Here is a 26,149-nt window from a genome sequence, read left to right as displayed (position 1 = left end):
AACATCATATGTCAATCACCATAATCATTGGGCATCTAAGCTTATGATCTTACTTTATCTTGATTTCACCAATTTTCTGACCTTTATAAAATGAACAGTCAGAGCTTAATTTAGCAATGGAAAATTTTATTATAAATAGATTTTTCAAAGTTTAATGCATATTCTTAGTGGAAATTCAAATTATATTAAAACAAGTTCCTTTACAAAGCCAAGTTAGCTGAAAAGTAGCAAGGAGCCAGGTAAGACCTCACTTCAATGCCTCTTATGAGGCCTTATGTTTAGCAATTTGCTTAGTTTGGTCCCAAGATGGCAGTTTCCAGGCCAAAGCGAGAATATTAACTGAAGAACCAAGCTATTTTAACTACTTGAGATTAAGCTTACAAGGCATCCGATTTCTAGGAATCAACAATTAAAATTAAATACTTTATTTAAAAAGGTAACAAGACCAGCAGATGAGGAACATCCCACTTTGCATGAACACATTTATCAGTATAGAAGACCATGATAGCAGTTACTCAAGAATTAAAATTATATATATCTATTTCTCAAATCACATCCCCATATCAACAGTAAAAACACACATTTAGGTCTATACTTACATAGCTCTAAATTCAACCCTGATTCAATTAAAACAGTTCTGTATTAAACATTTTTCTGTCAGTTAGCATGACAGTGAAGATGGCATCTGAGAAAGCTACCGACAGTTTAAGATGGATAAAGCAGCCCAGTAATTGCACACTGATTAATCAAATGTTATTCTTTTGCTTTATGAGCCAACAGTACTTGTTTTCTTGAAGGGGATGAAGCATCTTCGTACTTCCCCCAGCCTTTACCAAGAGGTGTGCTAGTAGTGGCTGCTACTGTGGATTTCAGGTTAGCCAACAAACCTCTCCTGGGCTTTTGTTGTTTTGGCTCCTCTGCAGAGAAATGCTTTTTCCGTTCATCAAGTTCTTTTTGCAGGGAAGACACTGTTTCTTCAAGCTCAAGAACACGTTTAGCCCAGTTCTGAAGACTATTAATTTCTTGATCCTAAGAGGATAAGGTTCTGTTAGGTACGTGAACACTTCAAAGTCTTTTTCGCGTAGTTAATTTTCCGTTTCAGATTATTTTAGTATACCAGTAAACACCCCTGTTATTACTATGCCAAATGGCTATTCAGTACTCATTTTTCTGAATTACTTCTATGTAATTTAGAGAACAGGAAACTACAGGGCCATCAGAGCTAGTTAGAGAATAAGTCTGACTGAAGAAGCTGATGCTAAAATGCTTAGCCACACTATGCAAAGAATTGCTGTTGCTTTAGGAACCAAGTAAAGATGGCTTTCCTGTCTTAAGCTGCAATTACTGAAAGCAAAACTGGTCAGATCAAAACTCTTATTGTAGTTGTAAGTCTGCTAACCAGGACTGAATAAATGCTTTGAGTGGGCAGAATACAGCATCTTAAAGATGCTCTCTAATCCTTGTGGTTAACAAAAAGTCACCTTCCCATGTCTTAGAAGCAATTAAGTTCAAGATGAATAATTTTCAGTCTCAGACTTAGACTAAAGAGCATGCAGAAGGTAATTTAATGTTCAAAGAAAAATTTCGCTAAGCAGTCTTATTCCTGCCTTGCTTCATTTGCAGATTACAAATGAGGCATAGATGCAAAGTGTCAAGAGTTCGAATTTTTTTTTTTTTATTTAGCAATCTACTTGATGTCTGAGGTCAGATGCTGTCAGCTTTATGAAGTCCCTGCTTTTGAAGGAAAGATTTCTTCTATTTCAATATTAAGTAGTTTACCTGCCCATCTCTCTTATCCAGCTTGGCCACCTCTGCAGGAGTGTCAGTATAGCTCCAAAGCCATAGACCCTTAGGTCTTGTTGCACTAACATTTGTGCACTGACAGCTTGCTTGCCCTCAGCCAAATACTTCACCACTAGAGTCCTGAGTAGTATTTTATTTGCTTGACAATAATTTGTGACATCTTTAGATTAGCAAGAGTTGTCAGTGCAGAGTCACCCTATTGACCAAGTCTATCACTTAAACTGAAAAATGAGTCTTGTCTTACAAGATAGAAAGTCAAGGAGTGAAACACAAGAGCTCTGAGATCATAATTCAGGAAGTTAGGGATGGAAAAAAGGCAGGCAAAAAAACAACTTAGGTAAAAACATTACGCTAACACAGAATCATAGAATAGTTTGGGTTGGAAGGGACCTTTAAAGGGCATCTAGTCCAAGTCCCCTGCCATAAGCAGGGACATCTTCAACCAGAGCAGGTTGCTCAGAGCCCCATCCAACCTGACCTTGAATGTTTCCAGGGATGGGGCATCTACCACCTCTCTGGGCAACCTGTTCCAGTGTTTCACCACCCTCATCGTAAAACACCTTTTCCTCATATCTAGTCTAAATCTACCTTCTTTTAGTTTAAAACCATTACCCCTTGTCCTATTCGCAACAAGTCCTAAAAAGTCTGTCCCCGTCTTTCTTGTAAGTCCCCTTTAAGTACAGAAAGGCCGCAATAAGGTCTCCCCCGAGTCCTCTCTCCTCCAGGCCAAACAACCCCAACTCTCTCAGCCTTTCCTCACAGGAGAGACGTTCCATCCCTCTGATCATTTTTGTGGCCCTCCTCTGGACCCAATCCAACAGGTCCATGTCCCTCCTGTGCTGAGGACCCCAAAGCTGGACACAGTATTCTGGGTGGGGTCTCACCAGAGCAGAGGGGCAGAATCACCTCCCTCGACCTGCTGGCCATGCTTCTTTTGATGCAGCCCAGGATACAGTTGGCTTTCTGGGCTGCGAGCACACATCGCTGGCTCATGTCCAGCTTTTCATCCACCAGCACCCCCAAGTCCTTCTTCACAGTGCTGCTCTCAATGCCTTCATCCCCCAGCCTATACTGATACCAGGGGTTGCTCCAACCCAGGTGGGGGACCTTGCACTTGGCCTTGTTGAACCTCATGAGGTTCACATGGGCTGACTTCTTGAGCTTGTCCAGGTCCCTCTGGATGGCATTCCGTCCCATAAGACAGAACGGTGGTTTTACATGTACAAAGATGAAGAAACATCCAGTACAACTATAGATACAAGCCATATTAAAATTGCTTTTAAATTGTTGACAAACCTTGAGCATGATTGTATGCTTCAGTTGACTGTTCTCTTCTGCCATTTTTCTGTAGCCTTCGTTAGCTTCTAGCAGGGTTTCATTTAATTTCTGTATTTTGAACTTCAGAGATTTTATAAGCTGCAAATAAAGCCCATACACACTGAAGTTCAAGACAGCATATTTTATGTGAATTTTGTTTATGACTAGAACTCATACAGACACTGTAAGCATTTCCGTTTAATACTGAACAGTGCAAACTGCAAGATCAAAGCAATGAAGACAAAGCCTGCTTCTCTCAACCTCCTATGTCCCAGCCCATCATTTCTGGTGATAAAATACAGCTGGAGCATTCAAGGGCTATTGTGCTGAAGCTACTAGATTTACACAGACCTGTCAAACAAAGAACAGCCACACAGACTAAGCTACTTCTGGAACAGTCTGCTCCTTTTCAGTAAGGGTAGTTAAAAGAATGCTGTCATCTCAACACTATTCATATAATGAATTGGAGCTCAGTTACAACAGAAGACCTCACCTTTCCGACGGGAATATTGGTGATTAAGTCTTGAGAGGAAAAAGAAACTGTGAAACTCGCAAAATTAATGTTGCATCATTCACTTACTTCTACAAGGTTGGAGGGAAAATATCTAGATTGCTAAAATAAACTTTTGCCCATGTTTAATGGCTGAATGGGAGGGAAAAAGAAAAAAGTAGTGAATTACTCATCACACATGCACAGATATGTGAGGCGAAGCAGCAGAAGGGCACTGATGGAACCAACTGCTTTAAACTGCTCTCACTTCAGTTATTACCAGGCAGCAATCCCATCGCTCTAGCCACACAAAACAATCAATACTGTATCCCCATATCAAGCATAAAACCCAAAGTTTCTTTCTAGCATCAAAATTTGAAATTAACATAGGAAATGGAAAATGATGTAGAGCTGTCAAGAACAGGAGTGGAAAACAAATGCCAGGGCCATAACACGAGACATTAAACTTGGTAAGGAAAAAAGTTATTTTTGGAGTACTCTTTCTTAATAGAAAGGGATTTAAGTTCACTTTCCCTTTACATGGTTTATTAGAACCAGCTGGAACTGTTTCTCCAACCCCTACTCCCATTTGTTATTAGTAAAGGGAACAAGGGTCATCTCTTCCCTCCTCCCCATCCTCTTTAAACACAGGAAACTAACTGTAGCCTTACAAGAAGTTCATTCAAGGTATAGACTAAAAATGCGTACCTAAAAATTATTAATATTTGTTTTCCATAACACAGCCTGAAGCTCCTAATTTCCAGCTCTATATGCTGTTCAGAAGACGAGGATCTTGTTTGTTTGAAGAACAGAGAGATTACCCTTTACTTAAGTTTAAGAGGATAGTGAAGTTCAGTACTTACAGAAAGGACTGGTTTAAGGTACTATTTTGGCTTTAGATCTAAACTGTTACCAGATTCTGTAACTGTTCCCCTGTGCATGATCAGGCAGCATTTCAGAAAGGAAAGCACTGAGGTCATGGCAGCAGTGTTTACCACACATTCCAATAGAGAACTATATACACTTCCCTACTTCCAACTCGCATCATGTTCACCATGTGACTTGTTACAGTAGCAGATGCCTTTACAAACTAGAGCAAAGCCAGAACACAGCCAATCTCTGGCAAAAGTCATCCACAATTGGACAAAGGCTTTTTTGTACACTTGACTCCCATTTGCAGGAATCTTCATGGTTTTGTCTACAGTGCAGGTCTTTAAGCATTGAACCATGCCAGAGTTTAAGACCGTTATCCCCAGATTTGTTAAATACTAAGCAAGAGCTACCTCTTCTTTCTCTTTGCATTGTTTCTGCAGTCCTTCATTGGCTCTCTTCATCGTCTGGTTCACAAGATCTACATGCAAAAGAAAAGTTTGCTCGTGTATACACAATACCAAAAGTAAATTGAACTTTGAATATCCAGATTAGATTCTTACCTAGTTCCATGTTATTTTCAGTAGTCAGTATATCTGAATTCGGACTTCCCACAGCCAACAGCCTCCCTGACTGTTCATCAAGTTGCCTTTCCAATTGCAGTATTTTATTCTCTCTATCCTGGAAAAAAGAAGGGCACACAGTAGAATTTGTCTAAATTTCTGCTTAACTTGATGCACGTCCTTCAATTATACTGCACGTATATTCAGTTTTAAAATCATTTCAGGTGGAAGTTGTGATGGTTATGGTTGAGAAATCACAGAAAGGAATAACAGAATACAAGACCTTCTAGGAGGAAGTTACTTTACACAGGAGTCAACTGAAGATTTCCAAACTGTATTAAAAGGTAACCATACAGCAGAAAGGAAACTTCAGTGCATCTGTGTTAAACACTGCTGCCAGTTAGCTTGCTAAATAAGGAAGAACATATTTCATAGAATTAAAGTTTTAATGTCAATCTCTTTTTCAGTACCTGTCAGATTGCTAGGGTGGTATTTCAGAGTGAGAAATCAAACAAGAGTCATCATCAAGAAAAGTTATTCATCTAATTCTGGTTATCTGAAGCTGCCTGCTCAGATTTCATGTTGTGCTCTTGTTTGTCAGTCAAGAATTTTACATCTTAGCGATTTCATCAGTTTCTTATCTGACTTGCTACCAAGACCATATTGTTCTTTGAATCTTCCCTTATGCAGCCTTGTGCCCTGTGTAGGAAGCAGCTATAAATACAGAGGGCACTATTGAAACTCTTTTCCTCCACCCCAACATGGTGTATAGCTAGGGCTTAAGTGAACATAAAAACAGAGTTTAAGTGGGAGAAAAAAAAAAAAAGCATGAAGGAGCTGGAAAAATAGAGGCCATTACACAATACAGTGTTGCTTGTCAGCACCTGAATCGAGAGCTGTAAAAGCAGAAATGTTTACATATCACAACCTACAACAGAAATCCACTTCCCTCTTAAAAGGAACCTGCCTAGCAGTGGAGCGAGATGTCTTATCAGTTCCTGGACAGGAGAGTGCAGTGAGAAAGCACCTCTGGTGCATACCACAATTGTTCTATCTTCCACTACAGACCTTCTGAAAAGACTGAGACACACAGGTCTCATCCGTTGCCTGGGTGCACTTAACTATCTATGCAGAGGCTAGAAGTAAAGACTGATGAGTTGCACACGGCTAAGATGCTCAGTTGCAAAAGGAATAGCGACTTACTGATGCCAACTCCGAGCAGTTCTAGGTATAAGTACATTCAGGAGATTAAGTTCTCTCCTGCATAAAATTTGATTTCTCACCACAGTTTCTTATCCCACAATCCTCCCTCTAGACCTTCAGAGCAGAGATGCATTATAATTACAGTATCTACCCTGTACTGAATTTCCCACCAGCCCTTTCAGACTAGGTTTTTAACTCTATACCCTACAATCCCAAGGATCTTCACAAAGCCAGACTGCTGTATACATCACCCCTCTAGGTGTTCCAATCATTGCACTACAGAGATAAAGATAACTTGAATTTAATTGAACTGTGCCCTGAAAGATCAGGAAGTTTAGGTATACACTACACATACTGTTAGACAGAAGACATCTCTATCCATAGCACTGGACACTAGAACCACTAGGCTGAACCGCTAGGCTGATCTGCTAGTTATTTTGACTGTTCAGTGTTACATTTAGGATTCCCGAATGATTCTGTTAAGGGAAAGCAAAATTTACAGTTAAGAGGCTAGCAGGCATTTTTTTAGCGGCAGTCAAGTCATACCTCAACTTTCTCTTGTTCAGCTAGAAATTCTTCTATAGGAACATAATGGTCTTCAATTTGTTCCATTGCACATGCATATGCATGTTTCTTGATGGCCTCTTTATACATTTCAAATTTGCTCTCCAATTTTTCTTCAAAACTGTCTTTCATATCTTCCAAGCGGTTGCTGAGGAGAACATGTTAGTTTTATTTAATATATTAGCATTCCAGCAATTACAATTTGATTACATCTGTTCAAGTGGCAATATCAAAGTTATTTATCTAATCATAAATAGCAAACTTAAGAGACCAAGAAGTACTTTCCTCACGTTTCTCCTTTTCATTTCTTAATGTTCATACAGACTTGCCCCAAGGCATAAATTCTACTTGCCATATACCAAGAAAAGTGCTATAGGAGAACACATACTTAAGATCTGTCAAACAAAAGTTTTATTAAAAAAATCCACCAACATGTAGCGATAGATATGGCTACACCCAATTAGGCCTGATATTTGAAGCATATTTCTAGGCACTGTCTTTCACATTATTCTTTTTTTTTTCCTCCATTAACGATAAATGCCAAATTCATTTTGCCTTATTATTTCAATACATTACACATTACTCCTGTCACAATTTTAAAAAAATTCCCCAGCAGTGACACAGAACATCACCTCAACAGACAAAAAGCATCACTGCTGTTTCACATGTTTGGCCAAAGGCACCCAAACAATTTTAAAGTCAGTGCAGGTGTTAAACCATAGTATGTTCAGCTGGCAACTTAACATGGGGTTAGTCTCTGTTAGCAATTCAAACGGCAGGAAACTGATTTCAGGAAGAGAAGATTTAAGAGGAAGTGAATTCTGCTTGAGCAATCTGGACACACTTGAAAAAAAATCCCCAAATGAGTAACATCAGTGCAGGCAGCCACAGTAATTTATAAGATAGTAAGCTAACAATGGCTCATAAGTCACCCAGGAGCAAGAATCCAGGAGAGCTCCAAGAGATACATTTCAAACTACCAAACTACCTTAAGCTCATGCATGCATAGTAACATGACCAAGTGTAAGTTTCGGAACTATCACAAACCTCAGTGGGGTACCTGTAACAGTCTTCCACATCTGCTAAACACCAATAACGAGTCAGGACAATCTCCAGTAATTACAAATTAAACAGAGAAAAGTTCAACAGAAAGCAGCATTCCTTTTTCATTCTACATGGGAAGAGGCTGATCTGTACAAGTTTATTTTAATGTTCCTTCTTCCCTTTTCATCAGAAGCTTTGAAACTGTCCAGTCCTAACTTTTCTAAATGACATGAGTATGCATGTCTTGCATATACATATGTATATACATACATATACAGATATATAAATGTATGCATTTATGTATGTGGAATCCCTTCAGTCTTGAAGAGGACTGCAATATGACTTGCCTCCAGGCTTCCTCTGTTTCCAACAGCTGTCGGAACATTGCTTCTGCCATCTCTCTACGTATCTTCACCTCCAGAAGGAGTTTACTTTGCCTTTCTGCAACTAGCTTCTCCTTTAGGTTCTCTGTAGTTTTCAAGAGATCCTAAATTTAACATATTTCAGTTCAGAAAACAAGCTAGAAACACATATTGGTGTGCATGTCAAATGAAATATTCATACAGACAGCCATCCACAGAGGGCATTTCTACAAGCCTATATTTTCAGGGGGGGCTGCACTAAAGGTTAAATATTTTCAAACATCAGTTTCTACTGCAAACACAACCTTTCTCCATCTTGATGGTTTCTGCTATCAAAAAGTTTACTACTGTTTTAGCATTTAAATATTAATTTCTACAACGGTTTAGCATAAAGCCTACTTGATTTTTACAGTTTATTGCTATTAGCTTATATAGCTTTGTTTTAAAAATGCTTCATCTTAACTTGTTCCTGCTGTTCCCAAAAGAGTATAAAACAACATTATTTAGTTGTTTGAACACACATACTGCGTCCTTACTCTTCTTGTTGAGCAATCAGTTGAATTCCAAATTTAGCACTTGACCTAACTAGAAAGCCGCAGGCAGCCTTCCACAACTACACTTGTTCCCTCAGAACTAGACCGCTAAGTCTAGGTCTGCCTGACACTGAGCAGAAGCTCACAGTTCCCATTTGACACAGCTTCCAGCACTGCTCTTATGGTAAAAGATTCTAATATTAGAACTAATAGCAATGGCTTTCTTGAGTACAATTTTGAGTAGATGTGTATCTACCTCATGACTCAGAATGGTGATGTCCACTTCCTCTTCTGCGGAGGTTTCAGTACTGTCAGGAAAGTCATCTACAGATGTGTTAGCATCGAAGTGTATGACAGGTTTGCCATCGCCTCCAACTAACTTGGGTGGAAAGTAACCAAAACTTTTGGGTAGGGTTGTCTGGATTACCTGGAAAATCCAGAGTTGAATGCATTGATTTGTCAATGCTGTCAATATTGCAGATATCAGAATACTAGGAAGAAGTGGCATGAATGCATTGTTGTATTTACAGTGTAATTATTGCAAGAACGTTAACAAAATTTTACACGGCTTTTAGCAGATAAACACTTATCCATACGAATATAAGACTTTAGCACTCTAACAAAGTGAAAATGGGAAATATTATCTACTAACTCAGCATGCTTGTCTAGAAAGGTGTTTTCTCTCCCCCTAAAATATAAGGTTTTGGTGTGGTTTCCTAGAAAGTTACCAAAAAGCCGCAAATCCCTAAAGCATTTGCTCATTCCTGAAATACTGTGACAAGGATTCAACAATTCATACGAGTCAAAGATTTTAAGTATGTGTGTCATAGGACAACATATCAGAGAAGCTGATCCTCAGTGCATGCGTCACCTTATGACGAAAGTTGCAGCTGAACAGAATTAGAAAAGTCTTTCTCTCAGATCATATTAGACATGCCATTACAGCCTTGGAATGTGTCAGAACTAATCCATGGTTCCACACTAGAAATGGACTTTATTTATGCCATGAAACACAGTATAACTCACCATCCCAGTCCTTGCAAGAGGCAGCTTCTAGGGAAGCTGAATAAACTTAAGACCAAACATCAGCCCCAAGTCCTGAATGTAATGGAAGGCTTACAAGCAGAGCTAGCAGAAAAAGCATGAAAGCATGTAGATTTAGCAGAGTTTTTTTGCCTTCAAAGGAGAGGAGCACACTACCTTCAAGAGTTAACTTACAAAAAAGTCTCCCGTTTTTCTTTGTTATTAATTACTCACACTTAGCCAAACAGGAGTAATGCAGGCACAAGAGATCTCATTCAGACTACAAAATAAGAAGCTACTACCACTACTAGCTGTCCAAGAAGTTTTGAACAATTGTCATCTTGTGCAACAGATGCTTAACTGCACACAGGTTAAACAATTTATCAAAAGCTTGAATGAAAAAATCTTATATTTGCTCAGATATATGGTATAACCAGCCATATCTGAAAGTGCCCTGACTACCTGTTTTTTTTTTTTTAAAAACACAGAATGCCTATGGTATAGAACTGACACAGCTGCAGCTGTCTTAGCTTCTTACCACAAATAGGTTTGAGGATGGGCAAGACTACTAGAAGCCTTTTAGAGGGAAGCCACATGCAGAAGAATTAATATGATGCATCAAAAGTCCTAATCACACTCACGTTCATACAACCTGATCATTTCACAAACCAATAGTAATGAAGAATGCAGAATAGCAGAGAAAGTAGATGCGCTCTTACCTGTTTGGCTACAGCTGAAAATTTCATAACATGCAGTGTTTCATCATATGTGGAAGCATGCTGATTGATGTTTACAATCATACAAGCTTTGCCTTTTCCACAAAAGAATGGCTGAAACAGACGAGTCAATTTGCTCTCTCTGAATGGAATATAGCTTGGCTTCATCCTCATGGAGAAAAGAATAATAAAATTGTGGAACAAAAAAACTGTAAGAGGCCTGTGCAATACTGTAACTTAGGTTAATTCTGTTTCTCTTTCAGGAAAGAGAACCAGCAGGATGCTCATATTTAAGCCTAAACTATTTCACATCAAAGAGCAAGGTCTTTCCTGGATCTCATAAGCTCTACAACAAATTATTTAAAAGTAAGAGAAGTAGAAAGTGTCTGCATTACAGCTCCCTAGTGTTGAAAAACAGATCCTGGAACAAGCCAAAGGCTAAATACAGAATTGTCCACCTGTGTAATTTGGAGGTGGAAGGGAAGAGGACAAAACAGGAGATCTGTACACAAAGCATATTGCTCATATGCACACACTGAAAAAAGCTTGGTAGTTTGCTGCTAATTCCCATTTTTTGTTCTCCACAAAAAAAACAGTTTCAGAGAAAGAGTGTTCATTTCAGATTTTCCAGTGGCATCTGGAAAAAAGGCAGCTTACAAGATTTTGTAGATTTGTATTTTCCTCTGACCATGTGAATCCCTTGCAGAAACATAAAGGAATGCTTAGGGTTTCAACCTAAAACTTGGCATGTTGTTTACAACTTGTCACTTACTTCGGATTTTGATTTTGCTTCAATGCTGCAATGCATTTTCCAAGGATATGAAGAGAATTATTAATATTTCCTGCTTCTTTTAGTCTGTCTCCAAAGGCTTGTGTTTTATTACACCTCTCTGATCCAGCCAAGTCACAGAAAGACAACCTGCATGAAAGAATTATCCAGAACACACATACAAACTTATTTCTAAACAGTATGAAAATAGAACTGCATGTCTTTTTACTTCTTTATATCTCTAAAGTGTAAATGAGTGACTCATTTCAGCCTACCTAGATCACAGAACAAGTTGTACTTTAATGTTGACATTTTTTTGTGAAACGCACTACGCAAGGTATTTAGGATAAACAGCACTAACCTATCTTCCCATTGCACATAAAGATACTTGAACAAGATTGCTGCTCCTAAGACAGTCTATCTGGCACGTTCAAAGAAGTCTGCTGGTAGGCTTCATCTAAAACTTTTTAAGCATTCTTACACAAAGAATTCAGTTTAGGAACCTAAATTTTGTTGCAACCCTAAAGTGCATGCTTCCAGACAAGACAAGAGGGATTTCTGAAATAGTTTTGCATAGCGAGGCTATGTTACAGAAACACTGAGACCGTCACCTTCACCAGTTCCAGCGCTGAGAGGATAAAGATAGAGCTGCAAGATAGTAGTAGGTGTCAATATGCTGCAGCCTGCCTCTTTCGGATGCAGAACAATGTTTCATATTGCAAATAAGAGGCCAGAAGTCCTTCCCAGATCACCTTAAGGCTCTTTGGCTATAGCAATTAAGTGCTACTAAACTCAGGCAAGTGAGTTGTCCCTCGTGGTACAATAGGTTACAATCAGAGACAATTATCTTGGATAATCAAGGAATTTCATTACTTTTACTTAATATAAAGAAAGCCTTTGAAATACAGGAAGCTCTGGAAGTTAGATAATTTATGTAACCGAACTATTACTCACTTATACATACATTTATTTACATAAAATAACACCTTTGTAAGATCATAGCCTTTCACACAGTTGAAATAAGTACATGTTAATACTGTACATATTAATCAGGCACGTATTTCAACTGTGTGAAAGGCTATGATCTTATGATCTTTATCCTTTTCAGTACAAGATGAAGAACTTTTTTTCTTCCTTAAGCAACATACGAACTCCGTCATTCACCTAACACCTGCTGCAAGCTTTGCCAGGGGAATACACCAAGACATGGAACAGCACGGAATACAGATGCAGTCATTTTCTCAAGTTATCTTTCCTTAGATTATTTATCACTGTAACATCTGACATTAAAAGGTGTTATCTCACAGTGAGGTATATTTATTACCAGCTCTGCTCAGCAGAAACAAGAGAGAAATCAGTAGGAGCCACGACTGAACTAAACACTCTGTTACAGGACTGTCCTCATTTTTCCCTATCAAGCTAAATGCACAATTAATCAGGGAAAAAAGAAATGAAAAAGCTATTAAATGGCTTCAAGCAGCTCCAAGCCACTTCCTCTAAATCACAAAAGAACAGAGAGGTGTAAGGACTTAGCACTTACATTAGCATTTTAGATCAGCAGAACAGTTCTTAAGCAAATCACCTCTTACTGTGGATTGTACCATGGAGCAATCCCAGAGCACATCACCTGCATTCTTTTTGGATGACAGACTTGAATTTGCATTCTAGGAGCACGTCAAATGTGTTGCCACAAACATGCAACCCATAAACTCTAGTCTGGTCCCCAAGTAGAAAGATACACTGACATAGCTTGCACTAGCTGCTGTGCTCCAGCTGTAGAGATTGGCATCTATTAGCCATCCATTTGAATTCTGATTACCAGAATACATAGTGTGGTATTACATAGTACTACTCTGTTCCCACCTCCCTGTTACGTAAGACAATATGCATATATTTCCCTCAATGTATGTATTACCGACGGAGTTTTAACAGGTTCCTTCAACCAAACCTTAACAGAGTAAGAGAGACACGGAAACACTTCTATGCCTGTCCCTATCAGGTTTCCAGTCAGTTTTATGCAACCAGTTCTGATTTCCTTCTCGGCTCCCACAGGGTTTATTAAAAGGAAGTTGACCATTTTAGCATGCTTACACCTTATCAACTTTTCTAAAATATTTACATTTTGGTAATCAGCTGAAGCATTCACTTACTCTGAAACTCCAAGAACACGTGGCTGATGCTCATCAGTTAGCTTTAGTAGCCTGATTGAAAATATACTGTGACTGGAATGGAAAGAAGTCCTTTTTAATAACCACAATTATGAAAATTAAGCAGTCACTGAAGCAAAGTAAAATTTGTATGCTACAGAAAGTTCAGTGCTGAAGAAAGAACAAGAACTAATTCACTAATTTACATTAGTTACCTTTGCAATGCATTCATTCAGCAAAAAGCAGCAATAAATTGTGGTTTGTGACTTTCCATTTCTTTTAATGCAGGAAAGGGAGAAACATCACATGAAGCCTACAAGCTGTCTTGGAGAAAGAACAAGCTAGTTCACTTAAGTCTACTGATCAGAAGATGAGTACTCAGGTAGCCACTTCACATACAAACTTTAGACAGTATCTGAACTCAGTAACTGAAGAATTAACTTCTTACAAATAAATAGGGGGGAGGGAATAAGTTAAGGTTTGACAGTCCTGTAATTTTGCTGTGGACATTCTCTCTGAAACAAAAGAGAAAATCCCAGAACTGGAAGTGCCCTGTCCCCAGTTTATCCAGTAAAACAGGAAGCACAGAAGACAAACTTCTCTAGTATATATTTAAAGCAGCGCTTTGCTCCTCAGCACCAACCCACAATTTAAGAATGCATTTTCTAAAGAAACAAACAAAAACAAGAAAACCCCAAACACTCCAAACAAAACCACAATTTAGAAACAAGCTAAGTGGAAGTCAGCATATTCTCTGGAGCAAAAGGAGGACATTCTAGGCACAAAACTCTACCAGAAAAACAGTTCTTTTCTGCACTACTTTAGGCTTGAGTGAAATTCAGGTGGAATCATAGCATGAAATTTAATGGCAGCTGTCTTTAGCCAATTCAGAACAGCATAACTCTTGCTTTTTAGAGAAAAAGCAGGCGTAGTATGATTATATTAGCTAAATATACAACACAGCTCTTCCACACTTAAAGGACAAATTAAGAAGAGGGCATTAAAATCAACTAAGGAGGCATTTTCAACAGGAAGTATACCACCTCCTCTATTTATTTCCTCTCACTCCATCAAACCAGATTCTCCCTGATCCATCTCCCAGAGCTGGGTAAGAGCTAGAGGCTTAATCCTTAAGATACCAAGTAAGCTCAGCTAGAACACAGCAATCTAAAAGCATCTAGATAATGTAGCAGCACTGAACGGTACTGCATGACTTGCTCCTTCCTACATCCCCTACTGACAGACTCCAGGTTTCCAATAATTATACTGTCAGTGATGAAGAATTATCCAGCTTTTCCTTCAACATCCTCACACAGCCATTCCCACTCAGCACCATTAGCATTTGCCAAGATGTATAGCCCTGTTGGCATTCAAAAATGTGATTTGATCCTTTTGGTTGTCCAAAGCCATGAATATCAACCCAAGTCCAGTACTATTAAAGCCACAGGGCCTCCCCTAGCTTTCTTCTGGAAGAATGTCATAATAAAACCAGAATAATCACGGAAAGTCTTAAAGTTATTGAAGAGTGGCTCATTTCAAACATATTCTGAAGTCTTCTCCTCCCTTCCCCTCCTCCCTCCCCTTAAAAGAGGAGACAGAGTATGCTTATAATTAGAGGAACAAACCTCCTACTTGATTGCTCATTCATTCTAGTACAAGCAAAGCTTCGGTTCTTGTTACCTATTTTTAGTATTTTGCAGGCTTCTTCAGTGCTCTGAATGTTAATCCACTTCAAGTCTGTGAAAAGAGACCGTTTACATACACCTCTGATCATCAAAGAAGTTCTGTGAAACTGCCAAGGTCATAAAACAGTATTATTACCTTTAATATAAGAATTTCCTCCTTGATCCTCGCAAATCCTTAAGACTCTGCGTTTCTGAGTTTTTGATGTAGATAATACATTTAATAGGTCATACACATATTCATTATAAATTTCACAAAAGGAAATCCACACAGAGGCTTGTGTTCTTTGGTGTATATCAGTCCTATATACATCAAGTGGAACAAAGCTGTTCTCTGGTAACCAAAAACACAGAAAGAGTTCAATGACCAAACAACTCATTGATAAACTTTAAGTGCAGTATATAGAACCTTCTAAAAGGAGGTGGCTTGTATATATCAGTGTTGTACAATGAGACACACAGTACTGCATAACTTTGAGTTTACCCAAGGATGTTCAAACTTCTCAGAAGTCACCTGTAATCAGAACATGCCCAAGTTCTAAGCTATTGCCCCCCTCTACCACAAGCTTCCAGCAGCTTATACATTAGCTTTGCAGAACTAATCCTCCCCTCTTCCCCCAGAAGGAGCAAAACTATCAAAATATTTTTACATTGTTACTCTTTCTCCTGAGTTGAGCCATTAAAATTTGGTTAAAAACTACATATATTTACTTTGTAGTATAGTATAGAGATTTTCTAGTCCACCAATAGTTACCCAACTTATATTCCTAAATTTCTATTCTTTTTTTTTTTTCCACTTTAATTTACCTAGTGAATCAGCAGGAAGACTTTGTGAAGTACAGTTGGAAGAAGCCGACTCCATATCACATGTATTTGTAATAGTATTTAAGATGCTTTCCGTCTCCTTGAGAAAATAAGAGACCGTTACATCCACATGAATGGACTATGAGAATAGCAGAAGTAAAAAAAAAAAAAAAAAAAAAAAGACTAATTCCTGTATTTAAGATTTAAATATTGAAGTAGTATTAAGTGTTAAGCCACCCTTTCTCTGGCTGCAAATGAAATGTTTTTAACAATGCCAAACTAAAATCAATAAATGCTCTTTCCCTCACAAGAATTACTGCTCTCTGCTACTCCCAGCAACCTGTTTTGGAGCCCAATTGCTACTAACATAGTAGACTTACTTTACAGTTCTGGGAGAACCAAGATCCTCTGTCAGACTGCGACAGCCCAGAATGCCTTTATGAACTACTGGACAAATCTGAACAGTATCTGTCAACGAAAGAACTGGAAAAGCAAGTTTCTTTCAGGGGCAGATGGCAGGGTGGCGGGCAACAGAGAGACTAAAGCAGCAGGGATTCCTAATTTGCTTGCTTGTTGCCAATCACTTTTGTAAATCACAGGCTTGTGTCAGGTCTGTGAGAGTTTGAGTCAAACTTACTTTAAGACCTCAGACAGAGTGAAATAATAGCTTCATAAAGGACTTAAAGATCTGATAAACCAACAGTCTATACTGGTTTAATTCAGACTGAATTAAAAGGCCATTAAAAATCCTGTATAGACAACAGCACAGTTTCTTTAAGTACATACATTTTCTGAATTTCTTCACATCAACAAAATTATTTAAAGACCTGCCAAGACTTGTCAAAGCATAGGCTTCAAATTACCGCTAGGAAAACTGGTGTAATGAAGTAGCAACGCCCACTATTTAGAGATTCCAACATCTCCGTGTACTAGCTACCTCCCTCCCCGTATTTTATACACTGATATAAATTTCCATTAGGGCATTCACCCTGATTTCCCAAAACCCAATTCTGATAGAGGGTCATCCTACAGTAGAAGATGGGAACAGATTCAAAGAAGTAAACCTTAATGCTCTAGCTATTAGAACGCAGTACTAAGTTCGTTATGGATTGTCTACTGATGCCTGTGTTACTCACTTGGTATATCCTAACCAGAAATTTTACAAACAGAAAAGTATGAAGCCATACTTTCAGATCTTCCATTTTAAAGATAAATAGCATACAATTTTGTTGTCATTTATTTTATAAACGACCATTCTGCAAAGACTACACTGTCTATATGTTTATGTTGCTTGAGTAGTTACAAGTATAACCACAAGTATGGATTCTATTCATTCTGTTTGTAAAGTACAAAGCAGAATTCTACAGCATGGTAAGGGACTGACAGGCATGGTACATCTATGCATGTCAAAAATGTAATGGAATGTAAAAACCCAGTACCACAGTACTTGTGCACATGGTAAGTTTTTGTAAAGGTATTTCAACAAAACTGAGTGAATTAGCTATGTTGCTATACTGTTCCTCAAATCATAAGACCAAATACAGTAAAGAACATGAAGATGACTGCCTGAAAACAACAAGTGGGAACAGGAACTGACATTGTTTGCCAGTGACAGAAGCTGACATTTAATAGCAAATATGAGGACAGGCGGGAATAGGAATGCAAGTAAAACAGCTTTTAATCCAGTAAAACCCAGTATTTAATCCAGCGAATAGACAAAGTAAAGGGAAGAGAGGGCGTGAACCAGGCCAAACAAGAGTTTTTGCAGCAGTACTGTATAGAGAACATAAACAGTAGAACATTAAATACAAGGGTATTGCAGTAGCTCAGAGCGGTTTAAACTGAGAGAATGAAAGCAACAGCAGGCTCTTTCTGCACGACACGTAAACTGAGCCTGGGAAAAGAGCCTACAGAAATCCATGTAAAGCAAAACCAAGCCCACCAAACTGTACTGTCTCAGATTACAAGCTTGAGCGAACATCCGAACAGCGAAGCTATTCACAAGCTATCAAGAAGCACAGCTTCAGTACTGGGGATAGCCGAGCTATCACTATGGAAGCATCATAACACATAAGCAAGGTCCTGTCATGTATTATTTTCTAGATGCATTTTTACCTTTCCTTCCTGATGGCGGAGTCTTGCTTGCTTTTCACTGTAGTGCCTCAGCATCTAGCTCACCTACTGCAACATTCAGTAACTAAACTATTAATAAAGTCAGACTGTGATTTAACAGAAAGGAATATTTGTAAAGCATAGAGTTATCTTCAAAATAAGATATTTAACCTCCTGTTCTAGAGCTTGAGCTCCTGCTTGTTCCTTCTTGCAAGCTGGTAGGTTTCATAAAGCTTTCAAAAGTATTTACTTACTCTCCTCCTGACCATCTCAATTTTTCTTTAAGACTCTCAACCCCCTGCACATACACAGTGCGAGTGAGCTTCTAAGACACTCTCAAAATAAATATGCAATCTTCAGCGTCTTTTTGATTTTTCGCCTGAGGTCTTTCCTTAAAAGTTCACCAGACTCAAACTAAATGAAGTTCGGTTTGCAACTTTACATATGAATTTGATTTAGAGAAGGATATTCTTTCAGAGCTAACTGGAGTACTTTAACAACATTAAAGACCACAGAAAAAAGAAAACCCAGTCAATCATTACTTCTATACTTCCCAGAATTCATTCAGAGTTGCTTTGAATGATAATCCCAAAACGCAGTAGGCTCACAGTTCAGGTTGAAAATGTTGTGAACATAAGGAAAAAAAAAAAGCCAGACATCTTCTGACAATTTGCAGCTGGGCTTAGAAATATAGAACAGTCACACACACAAGGGTGCCCATTTTCTGGTGAGACCCATGTCTTACACTGGAAACAGAAATGACTAGATAATGAGAACAGGAGGCTGCCACAGTAAAGACTCCTCTATTCAACCTACAATCTTCAGAGACCAGAGTTAAAGATGCATACAATCCTCTAAGGCAGGGTGTAATCCTTTTAGGAAATTCATTTTGTGGCATCTCACTTCACTTGCTGTATCAGAAAAATTTCTTTGTGAAATTACGTAAATCAAAGGTTTACCAACTTTTTAATCTGCCTTAAGACTGTCTTCCACCAAAAGGGACTCTTCTGTCTTCTTCGCTGCCCCTGTTAAGATGTTGCCATCATCTCTCCTGAGCTAGTACTGGAATTTGAGCAACTGCCCAGAGATCCAGTCTCGGAACCTGACCCAAAAGAAGACTGACTTAACAAGGAGGTTTTAGATAGGTCAGCTCCCAGAGACTTTTCAAGGGCTAGTGTCACCAGAGTGTCAGAACTGCACCTCTATGGAAATCCAGGCTTTGCAATGGTTTTTGTTTTGAACTGTGTGCTGCCCGCTGCAGAAAGTTCTTCCAGTTTACCCTGAGCTCCAAAAACAGCCAGTTGCCTCATTATTTTAAGGCTTACCAAGTATCCATACTGTAGATTTAGATAAAACTAAAGAATCAATAGTGAAACAGAGATTTTATTAAAGATAGTCTGTTAGACAGGAAGTTTTTAAGAAGCTTCATTCAGTAACAAGGAAGTATTTGGTCACTGACCTCTTTCAGTGATGCAAGAATAGCAGTTTTTATGGCTTCTTCTTGCTTAACTTGTGCATCTTCTAGTTTCTTAACACTGTTGCTCAAATATGGTTTGAAGTTCATCTTCAGGTAATGTCTTCCCCTTATGTGGTTAAAAATCACCTCAAGTGAGCGAGGCAAAATACCAAAATCTTTTGAAGTCCCTTAAAAATAACAAAAAATAAAATGTAGACATTCATACAAACTTGTCACTGGGTTTTGACTTGGTTGTTATATATGCTTTTTGGCAAACATTTTATACCTTGGATAGTGAATGTCTTGCCTGCATTTGTAACCCCATAAGTAAACACCAGTCCATTCACTCCATTAACATATGCTCTTACTATCTCTTTCATTGAGCCTTCAAAAAATTCGCTCTGAGTAGTTTCTGGCCCAAAGACCTTGGAGAAGGGAAAAAAAAAAAAAAAAAAGGAAAAAAAGGAGTGATAAATGGAACAAAGTAGTTTAATATATCAAAATATTAAGCACTGATTAATAGTAATTAGTTTTTCAGAGCAAGCCAAGTAGGAGATACCAGCTTAGTTTTCTGTCTTGCCTGAACCCCTTCTGATTCAACGTTTTCTGTTAGGTTCTCATAGGACGCCTGCTTAATTCTGAGAGGCACTCAGGCTTGCACTTATTTCTGAATATTTTCCTACTCCTAAAACAAACTACGCAGAATGCTACTAAGCACATACTGCTTAGTGGATACTTTCAAGAGCTCTGCTAGTGATGCACAGCTCCCTCCTCACTCTGTACCAGTCACCCATAACTGATAAGAAGATCAACATTACAATGGTCTAAATGGCTGAATGCCTGCAGCTGTTTATGTTTTGATACTGTAAGAACAGAATTTCTTGCAGTAGGTAACAGAGTTAAGAAACTTACTTCCAGTATAGAAGGTTTAAGCAGTTAGGCTGCTATTCTTTCAAAATTAAGTCCCTAAACACACGCTTAGATAAGTCCCTTTAAACAGGTGATTTCCTGTAACACTTCCCAGATGAGGGCATCTGCAGGAACAGCAGAACCACTTTAAGTTTGTGCCTACAAGAAGATTCTGTGGCATCTAATCAGAGAAAACAACAGAGCTACCAGAGAAGCTTCCTTGTCTCATCTAGGCACCTCCATTGTAATACAGCTTTCTTGACAGCCTATCAGTAAATAATAAGCAGTCTGGTTTTTTTAAGGCAAGTACCACCACATGTATTTCAAAGAAGAAAAAAAAAAAAATCATGTTGCATGATATAGTAGAAAATTCAATTTTTATCATTACAGTAGGAAAAAAAACCTGTAACTAAAAATTAGAAAAAAGTTTGCCTACCTGAGAAAAGGTGAACCTGTGCACAGAATGACCAATCCCTCTTTCACTGTTTTTCATTGCAGAAGACTCTTTGGGTGCATTAAGAATTACTGTCTGAGCATCTTCAATAGTTACACAGCCCTTAAAAAACAAGACAAGGTAAACCAAAAACACCACACTAAATTATTTAGGAAGAAAGCTATCGGGGGGAACAAACACAAAAACCCACACAACAAAAACCCTAGTGTTTTCATCTATTTACCAGAGCTACAGAGAGTTGCAAAATTTACACATAATCTCTCTTGAGGTGTGTAGCAACTACAGATATATCCACTTCATGTGAAAGCCAGAGTGTACAAAAAGTTAAGGCAATCATCTGGAGTTTTCTGAGAGGTATAAAACTTTCCTAGGATTCCTTACAGCAACGTTTTGGTTTTTTTAAAACACTTTCTAAACCCTGGTATTTTGTGATTGTGGCTTGCACAATCCTAGCTATGAAAACAAAGCTATATAGAAATCCACTGGTTTTCCACTTCAATCATTTTCAGTGTGAAACAAGCTAAGACAAGCATAAATAAAGTAAAATAAGTTTGAAGAATTATCCTTTGGTTGATAGATGGTGTTATCAGTAATGAAGAAAACTGAGTTAGTTTCAAGTAATTTGATTGCTATTTCTCAATTAAGCAAAGGTAAGATGCAGTTACCTAGCACTCACAAACTAGATAAACATAGTATGCAGTATCCCAGGAAAATTTATTTTACACCAGACAGGCTACCAAAAATACAAACTAAACTACCAGTATAGTTTAAAAATGTCTTGAAGCATGAGCTGCAAGGATTTATTGTAACTAAATCTGGCATTTATGTTCAGAGGCTGGCCAGAGCTGGTAAAACTAATAATCTATGTGTAGCATGTACAGAAGTATTGCTCTTTCCACGAGTCTCAATTAACAAGTCTGTTTACCAACTGGTACAGCAGCTCTAAGAAGCTGGGTACTGAATTTACACTAATCACTTGCTCACTGGGCCAGGCTCTAAACCCATATACTCTTTAGCATTCCTCCCACATTGCCTGTACAGGAATACAGGTCAGATGTACTAAATCCTAGAGAGCTACAAAAAAAATCCAACATCTGCCGCACATGCCATCAGCTGCCACCGGCCTCACAGATGCTCCTGAGTAGAGGCCTTGAAATTGTCAGATCTGCAGAGCTGGAATGCAGCTGGTAACACATGCCCCTGGTTGCCTCCCCCAGCTAACCCCACAGGTAAGCTGGCAGGAGTTGGACCACGTCTGGCACTGTACACATCACTTATATCCAAAGAACACAACTTCCTGCTCTCCAGCCGGTGACTCCAGAGAACTACTGGCAGTTGTATCGAGAGTACAGAATTTCATCCACAGCTCTTAAGCTTTACTTGCGTAAATCATTATCTCTGTAAGACACAACAGATCAGTTAACCTGTTCATTGTCTCTGTTTAAAGCATCAGTCTACAGCTGTAAGAAATAGGGCTCGGGTTCTATTTTTTTTTTTTCTTTTCTTGTTGCGTATTCAGAACAAAGATGCTTTCCTGAAAATTACTTATGGCAGGGAGGAAAAAAGGACCTAAAAATTAAGTTGATCTTTCATTGGTTATAGAAATGAGAAGGGTTTTGTGTTTGGTTGGTTTGGGTTTTTTGGGGTTTTGTTTTGTTTTTTTCATTTGTTACCAATCATCTTCCTCACAGATTCACGTGATAGTTAAGAGAGTATAAAACATTGAAGACATTGAAGATCTTTCAAGAATTCTTAGTTTTTGGAGGCTGAGGAAAAAGCCTTCATACCAGGCAAAACAGGTTATACAGCTAATACGACGGAAGTTCAACTATTTCATCATGAACTAAACGAAGACAAGAACTTTAAATAAAATCTAGTACAAACTTCAACACTTACTCTTTTTCTCCCTCCCAGCTTTTAAGGACAAGTAGTTTCACTAATGGTCAGGTAGTCAGAAATTTCCTGTTCCAAACAACTCGTAAAACAATCTGATTTTGTAAATCAATTTACCCTTACAGCAGCTCAGATTGCTGAATAATACCAAACAGGAAGCACTGTGGCAGTGCACACTACTCAACAAGAACTGCCTAAGGAAAGGTGAATGGAAGTTGAGGGGGGTGGCGAGGGCAAATCCAAGTGAAAAAAATACGAAGGTTCCAACTCTGGCAGATTAAATGCAGGAATACATTTTTGACAATCAAATTAGAACTAATATTAAATCCTTCTCTGAACCTGTCAGGAACGAGAGGTCTGTCAGAGAGCCTGTAAGACCCTGCAAACATGAGGGCTGAGAGATACGCTGCAGAGACCTTATCCTCCAAGGACAGCTAAATTAATTGTTTGCATCAGTATTCACAATGGGGGGGGGCAGGGGGGCGCGCAGGGAGGAGGAAGGAGTATTTCTGTGTGTTTGCATGTGCACATTTATGTGTGTGTAACACACTGAAGCATCCAAATCTGACAGTATAAACTGCAGAGGTTATAGAAAAATTTGACAGGCTGAGCAGCAAGTCACCGGGATGAGACAGCAGACTATTCAGGCATTCCAAAGAAACTCAAGGGTCAGATACCTGAATTACTCCTAGAATTGCATAATCTCTTCCATGAAACTCCTTCATTTCTTGAGCACTGTACAGAGTCAAGAGTGACACCAACTTTTAAATAACGTACCCAGTGGAATTTTGCAGAGCTACAGGTGTGCCTCTGTACCATGCAAATTAGTAAAAATTGTGACAAAAAAAAAAAAATCACATTTATCCAGGCATCCACTAATTCTATTTGGAAGCAGTACATGGCTTTTATAAAAGAAAGTCCTGGCTTACAATACTAGGTGTTCTTTGGGGGAGAAGAAAAACTTATTTCTTAGTTGTCCAACTAACCTGAGATTCATGGTTTTCAAGCTCTGCTATAGAAAAGGGCCTCACTCTCAAGAAGACTTTCAAAGGTTGATATGCCTATTCATTAAAAAAAAAAAAAATACACAGTTATAATGGCCACTTTTTAAACAGACCACCTCCAAATCATATCAGCATACATCTCTGATGCAATAGTTCCTATTTTATCTTACTGCCTCACTTTCTCCTTCCTTGTGAAGTTCAGACCCTTTCTTCTGCTTCTTTACCTCCTAATGTCCTTAAGTAATGCCTTTTGTGTGTGTGTGTGTGTCCAGCGTTCTTCTGTGACAAAGCCAAGATTTTGATTTAAAAAGAGCACACTACTGCAGGCGTAAACTGCACTGCTTCCACCTTCTGGTCTCCCTCTGTATTGAATTCAAGCTATATTTTCTAACAGCTGCTCTGCAGTACTGCACTTCCATTTTGTATGAAGCATGTTCAGTTAATAGAGTGAGACATTCTTAGCCTCAAGAGACCGCTTCATTACCACCATCCAGGCACTAGCCCCTCATCTTCCTCACAGTAACAACCATGACACAGTTCTCAGTTGCTAAGGTGGGCTTTTGCATCCCATACCATTATACAAAGCTCTCCCTATCCAGGCAAAGCAATAATAGCAGTAAGATTCTTAGAGGGGTCCCAGCATTCCTTCCTTTCTCACAGAGCTTCAAAGTCTCTACTTTGGCAACTTGTTCATTCAGCAGATGGATTTACCAGAGGTCTCCACAGCCCTCCGATGACCAGCACTCTGCTAATCGCACAAAATTAAGTCACCTGAGGGAAGTCAATCAGGAAACCTACCATTCTAGAACAGCAGAGATGGTGATACTATCTTCAAAAGCATACTGCAGCACAGCATTATAGATTTTTATTTCCAAGTACCTAGCAAGCTTTCAACAAAGATCTACATCCTTTTTTAGCTTACTAAAAAGAACGGTACTGTCTCATTACATTCAAAGTGCAATTACTGAAGTCCTTTACTTCTTTCTCAAAAGCTTAGCACAACACATCATGTAGCATCGACCACCTGTGTTCGCTACTAGCTATGTTGTTTGTAAGCAATGAGAAGTAAGCAGAAGAATCAAACACATCTTGGGGGCAGGGGAATACAGCAGTTCTTACCAAAGAAATATCTGCCAGAATTAAAGCTTAAAAAAACCAAACAAACAACAACAAAAAAAACACAAAAAACCCCACCAAAAAAAAACGCCATAATCAGAAAACATATTACAAAACCAATCCACACCTCCTCTTCCTCTGTGTTAGGCAATACTGTTGACTCCATAGGTGAGGGTTTACCCGCTACGTTCAGAAAAGAAACTGATTCCAACATATCAGATACTTCTGCAGAAACATAGCTTTTCCCATCATCATCCATTGTTCTGTGCAAAGAAACTTGTAAGGGGAAAAAAAAAAACAAACCATAATTTTCTCACATAACAGGCAAAAATACACAGAGAGCAAAATAGAGATCAGGGTAGCCTGCATATAAACAAGCACTTCTGAAGAAAATAAGGTCCTCTAAAGAAGTTTGGGAGTATGAAGGAACCTTAAAAAGACAACTGAGAGTTGGGTTACACTAACAAACGTGCAACTGAAAGCAAACTAACTGCCCCTGCTGGGCATTACTCTCATCCACCTGCAAGTGCTGGCCACCGCCTGTAACCCCCGCCCCTGGAAGGCTCAACACCCGCCAGGTATCAGGGACCGGGCCGCCAGGCCCAGGCCCGCGATCCCCGCACTCGGCCCCGAGGCCACCGCGCCCTGCCTCGCCGAACCGCCGGCTCAGACGAGGCCCCGTTCACACACAGGGAAGGGACGGCCCGGGGAGACCGGGCGGACATCGCCCGACGGGCGCACCCTCCTCAGCCCAAGGGCGGCGGCCCACCGGCCACAGGGCGGCGGCGGCGGCCCCGCCCGGCCTCCGCGCTGAGGCGCCAACCGCCGCTACCTTGCCGCGCGCGGGAACCCGCCAAACACCCGCGCGCGGCCGGCGGAGGGAGCATTTGGGCGGGGGGGAAGGCGGCCGCTGATTGGCCGAACGGGAGGGAGAGGGCGGGGTGGAGCGGCGGTGACGGACAGGCCGGTGCGAGCAGAGGCGCGGCTCCCTCCGCCCGGCAGGGGGCGCCGCCGCACAGCGCAAGGCAGGCGCGGGGCCGCCAGCCGCGAGCCGCCGCCGGGGCCTGGGGGGGGGCGGCAACAGGGGGGCGTCTGCAGCGTGTGCTCGTGGCGCAGATTTATTTATCGTTTTTAATGAAGGACGGGGAGAAGGAAAGGGTTCGAGCGGCGGCGTAATGCGACGCCGACAGCGGCAGCTCAGCGGCCAGAGGAGAGGTGCCTCGCTTGACCGAGCGCGCTGGGGCGGGAAGACGCAGATACCTAAATGTTTCCATCAGAGCAGTTATGTAAAGTTACCGTGCCTCTTACGTAACCG

General features: G+C 39.7%; 1 protein-coding gene across 2 annotated transcripts; it reads right to left on the bottom strand.

The window, feature by feature from the left end:
* Nucleotides 1-218: 218 nt before the first annotated feature.
* On the bottom strand, nucleotides 219-25,682 carry LOC104019788 (kinesin-like protein KIF20A). 2 transcript variants are annotated; one of them, XM_087735587.1, is made up of 19 exons: nucleotides 25,667-25,682; nucleotides 24,962-25,110; nucleotides 23,701-23,775; nucleotides 20,804-20,923; nucleotides 19,745-19,883; nucleotides 19,462-19,646; nucleotides 15,894-15,990; nucleotides 15,226-15,420; nucleotides 15,030-15,141; nucleotides 13,408-13,479; nucleotides 11,261-11,407; nucleotides 10,492-10,657; nucleotides 9,006-9,176; nucleotides 8,202-8,341; nucleotides 6,793-6,958; nucleotides 5,044-5,161; nucleotides 4,894-4,961; nucleotides 3,100-3,219; nucleotides 219-1,029 (listed from the first exon to the last, which is right to left on the bottom strand). In XM_087735587.1, the coding sequence occupies exons 2-19, from the start codon at nucleotides 25,091-25,093 to the stop codon at nucleotides 754-756; spliced, it is 2,499 nt and encodes an 832-aa protein (XP_087591713.1). In that variant the 5' UTR covers nucleotides 25,094-25,110; nucleotides 25,667-25,682; the 3' UTR covers nucleotides 219-753. The 2 variants fall into 2 exon arrangements, with proteins under 2 accessions (XP_087591713.1, XP_087591723.1); XM_087735597.1 differs by lacking the exon at nucleotides 23,701-23,775.
* Between the last annotated feature and the right edge of the window lie 467 nt (nucleotides 25,683-26,149).

This window comes from Nipponia nippon, unplaced genomic scaffold (genome assembly GCF_047370975.1).
Source record: "Nipponia nippon isolate SJK-2023a ecotype South Korea unplaced genomic scaffold, ASM4737097v1 scaffold_1, whole genome shotgun sequence".
Classification (NCBI taxonomy): domain Eukaryota; kingdom Metazoa; phylum Chordata; class Aves; order Pelecaniformes; family Threskiornithidae; genus Nipponia; species Nipponia nippon.
Note: the sequence above shows the minus strand (reverse complement) of the source record. Positions and strands in the feature narration are given on the sequence as shown.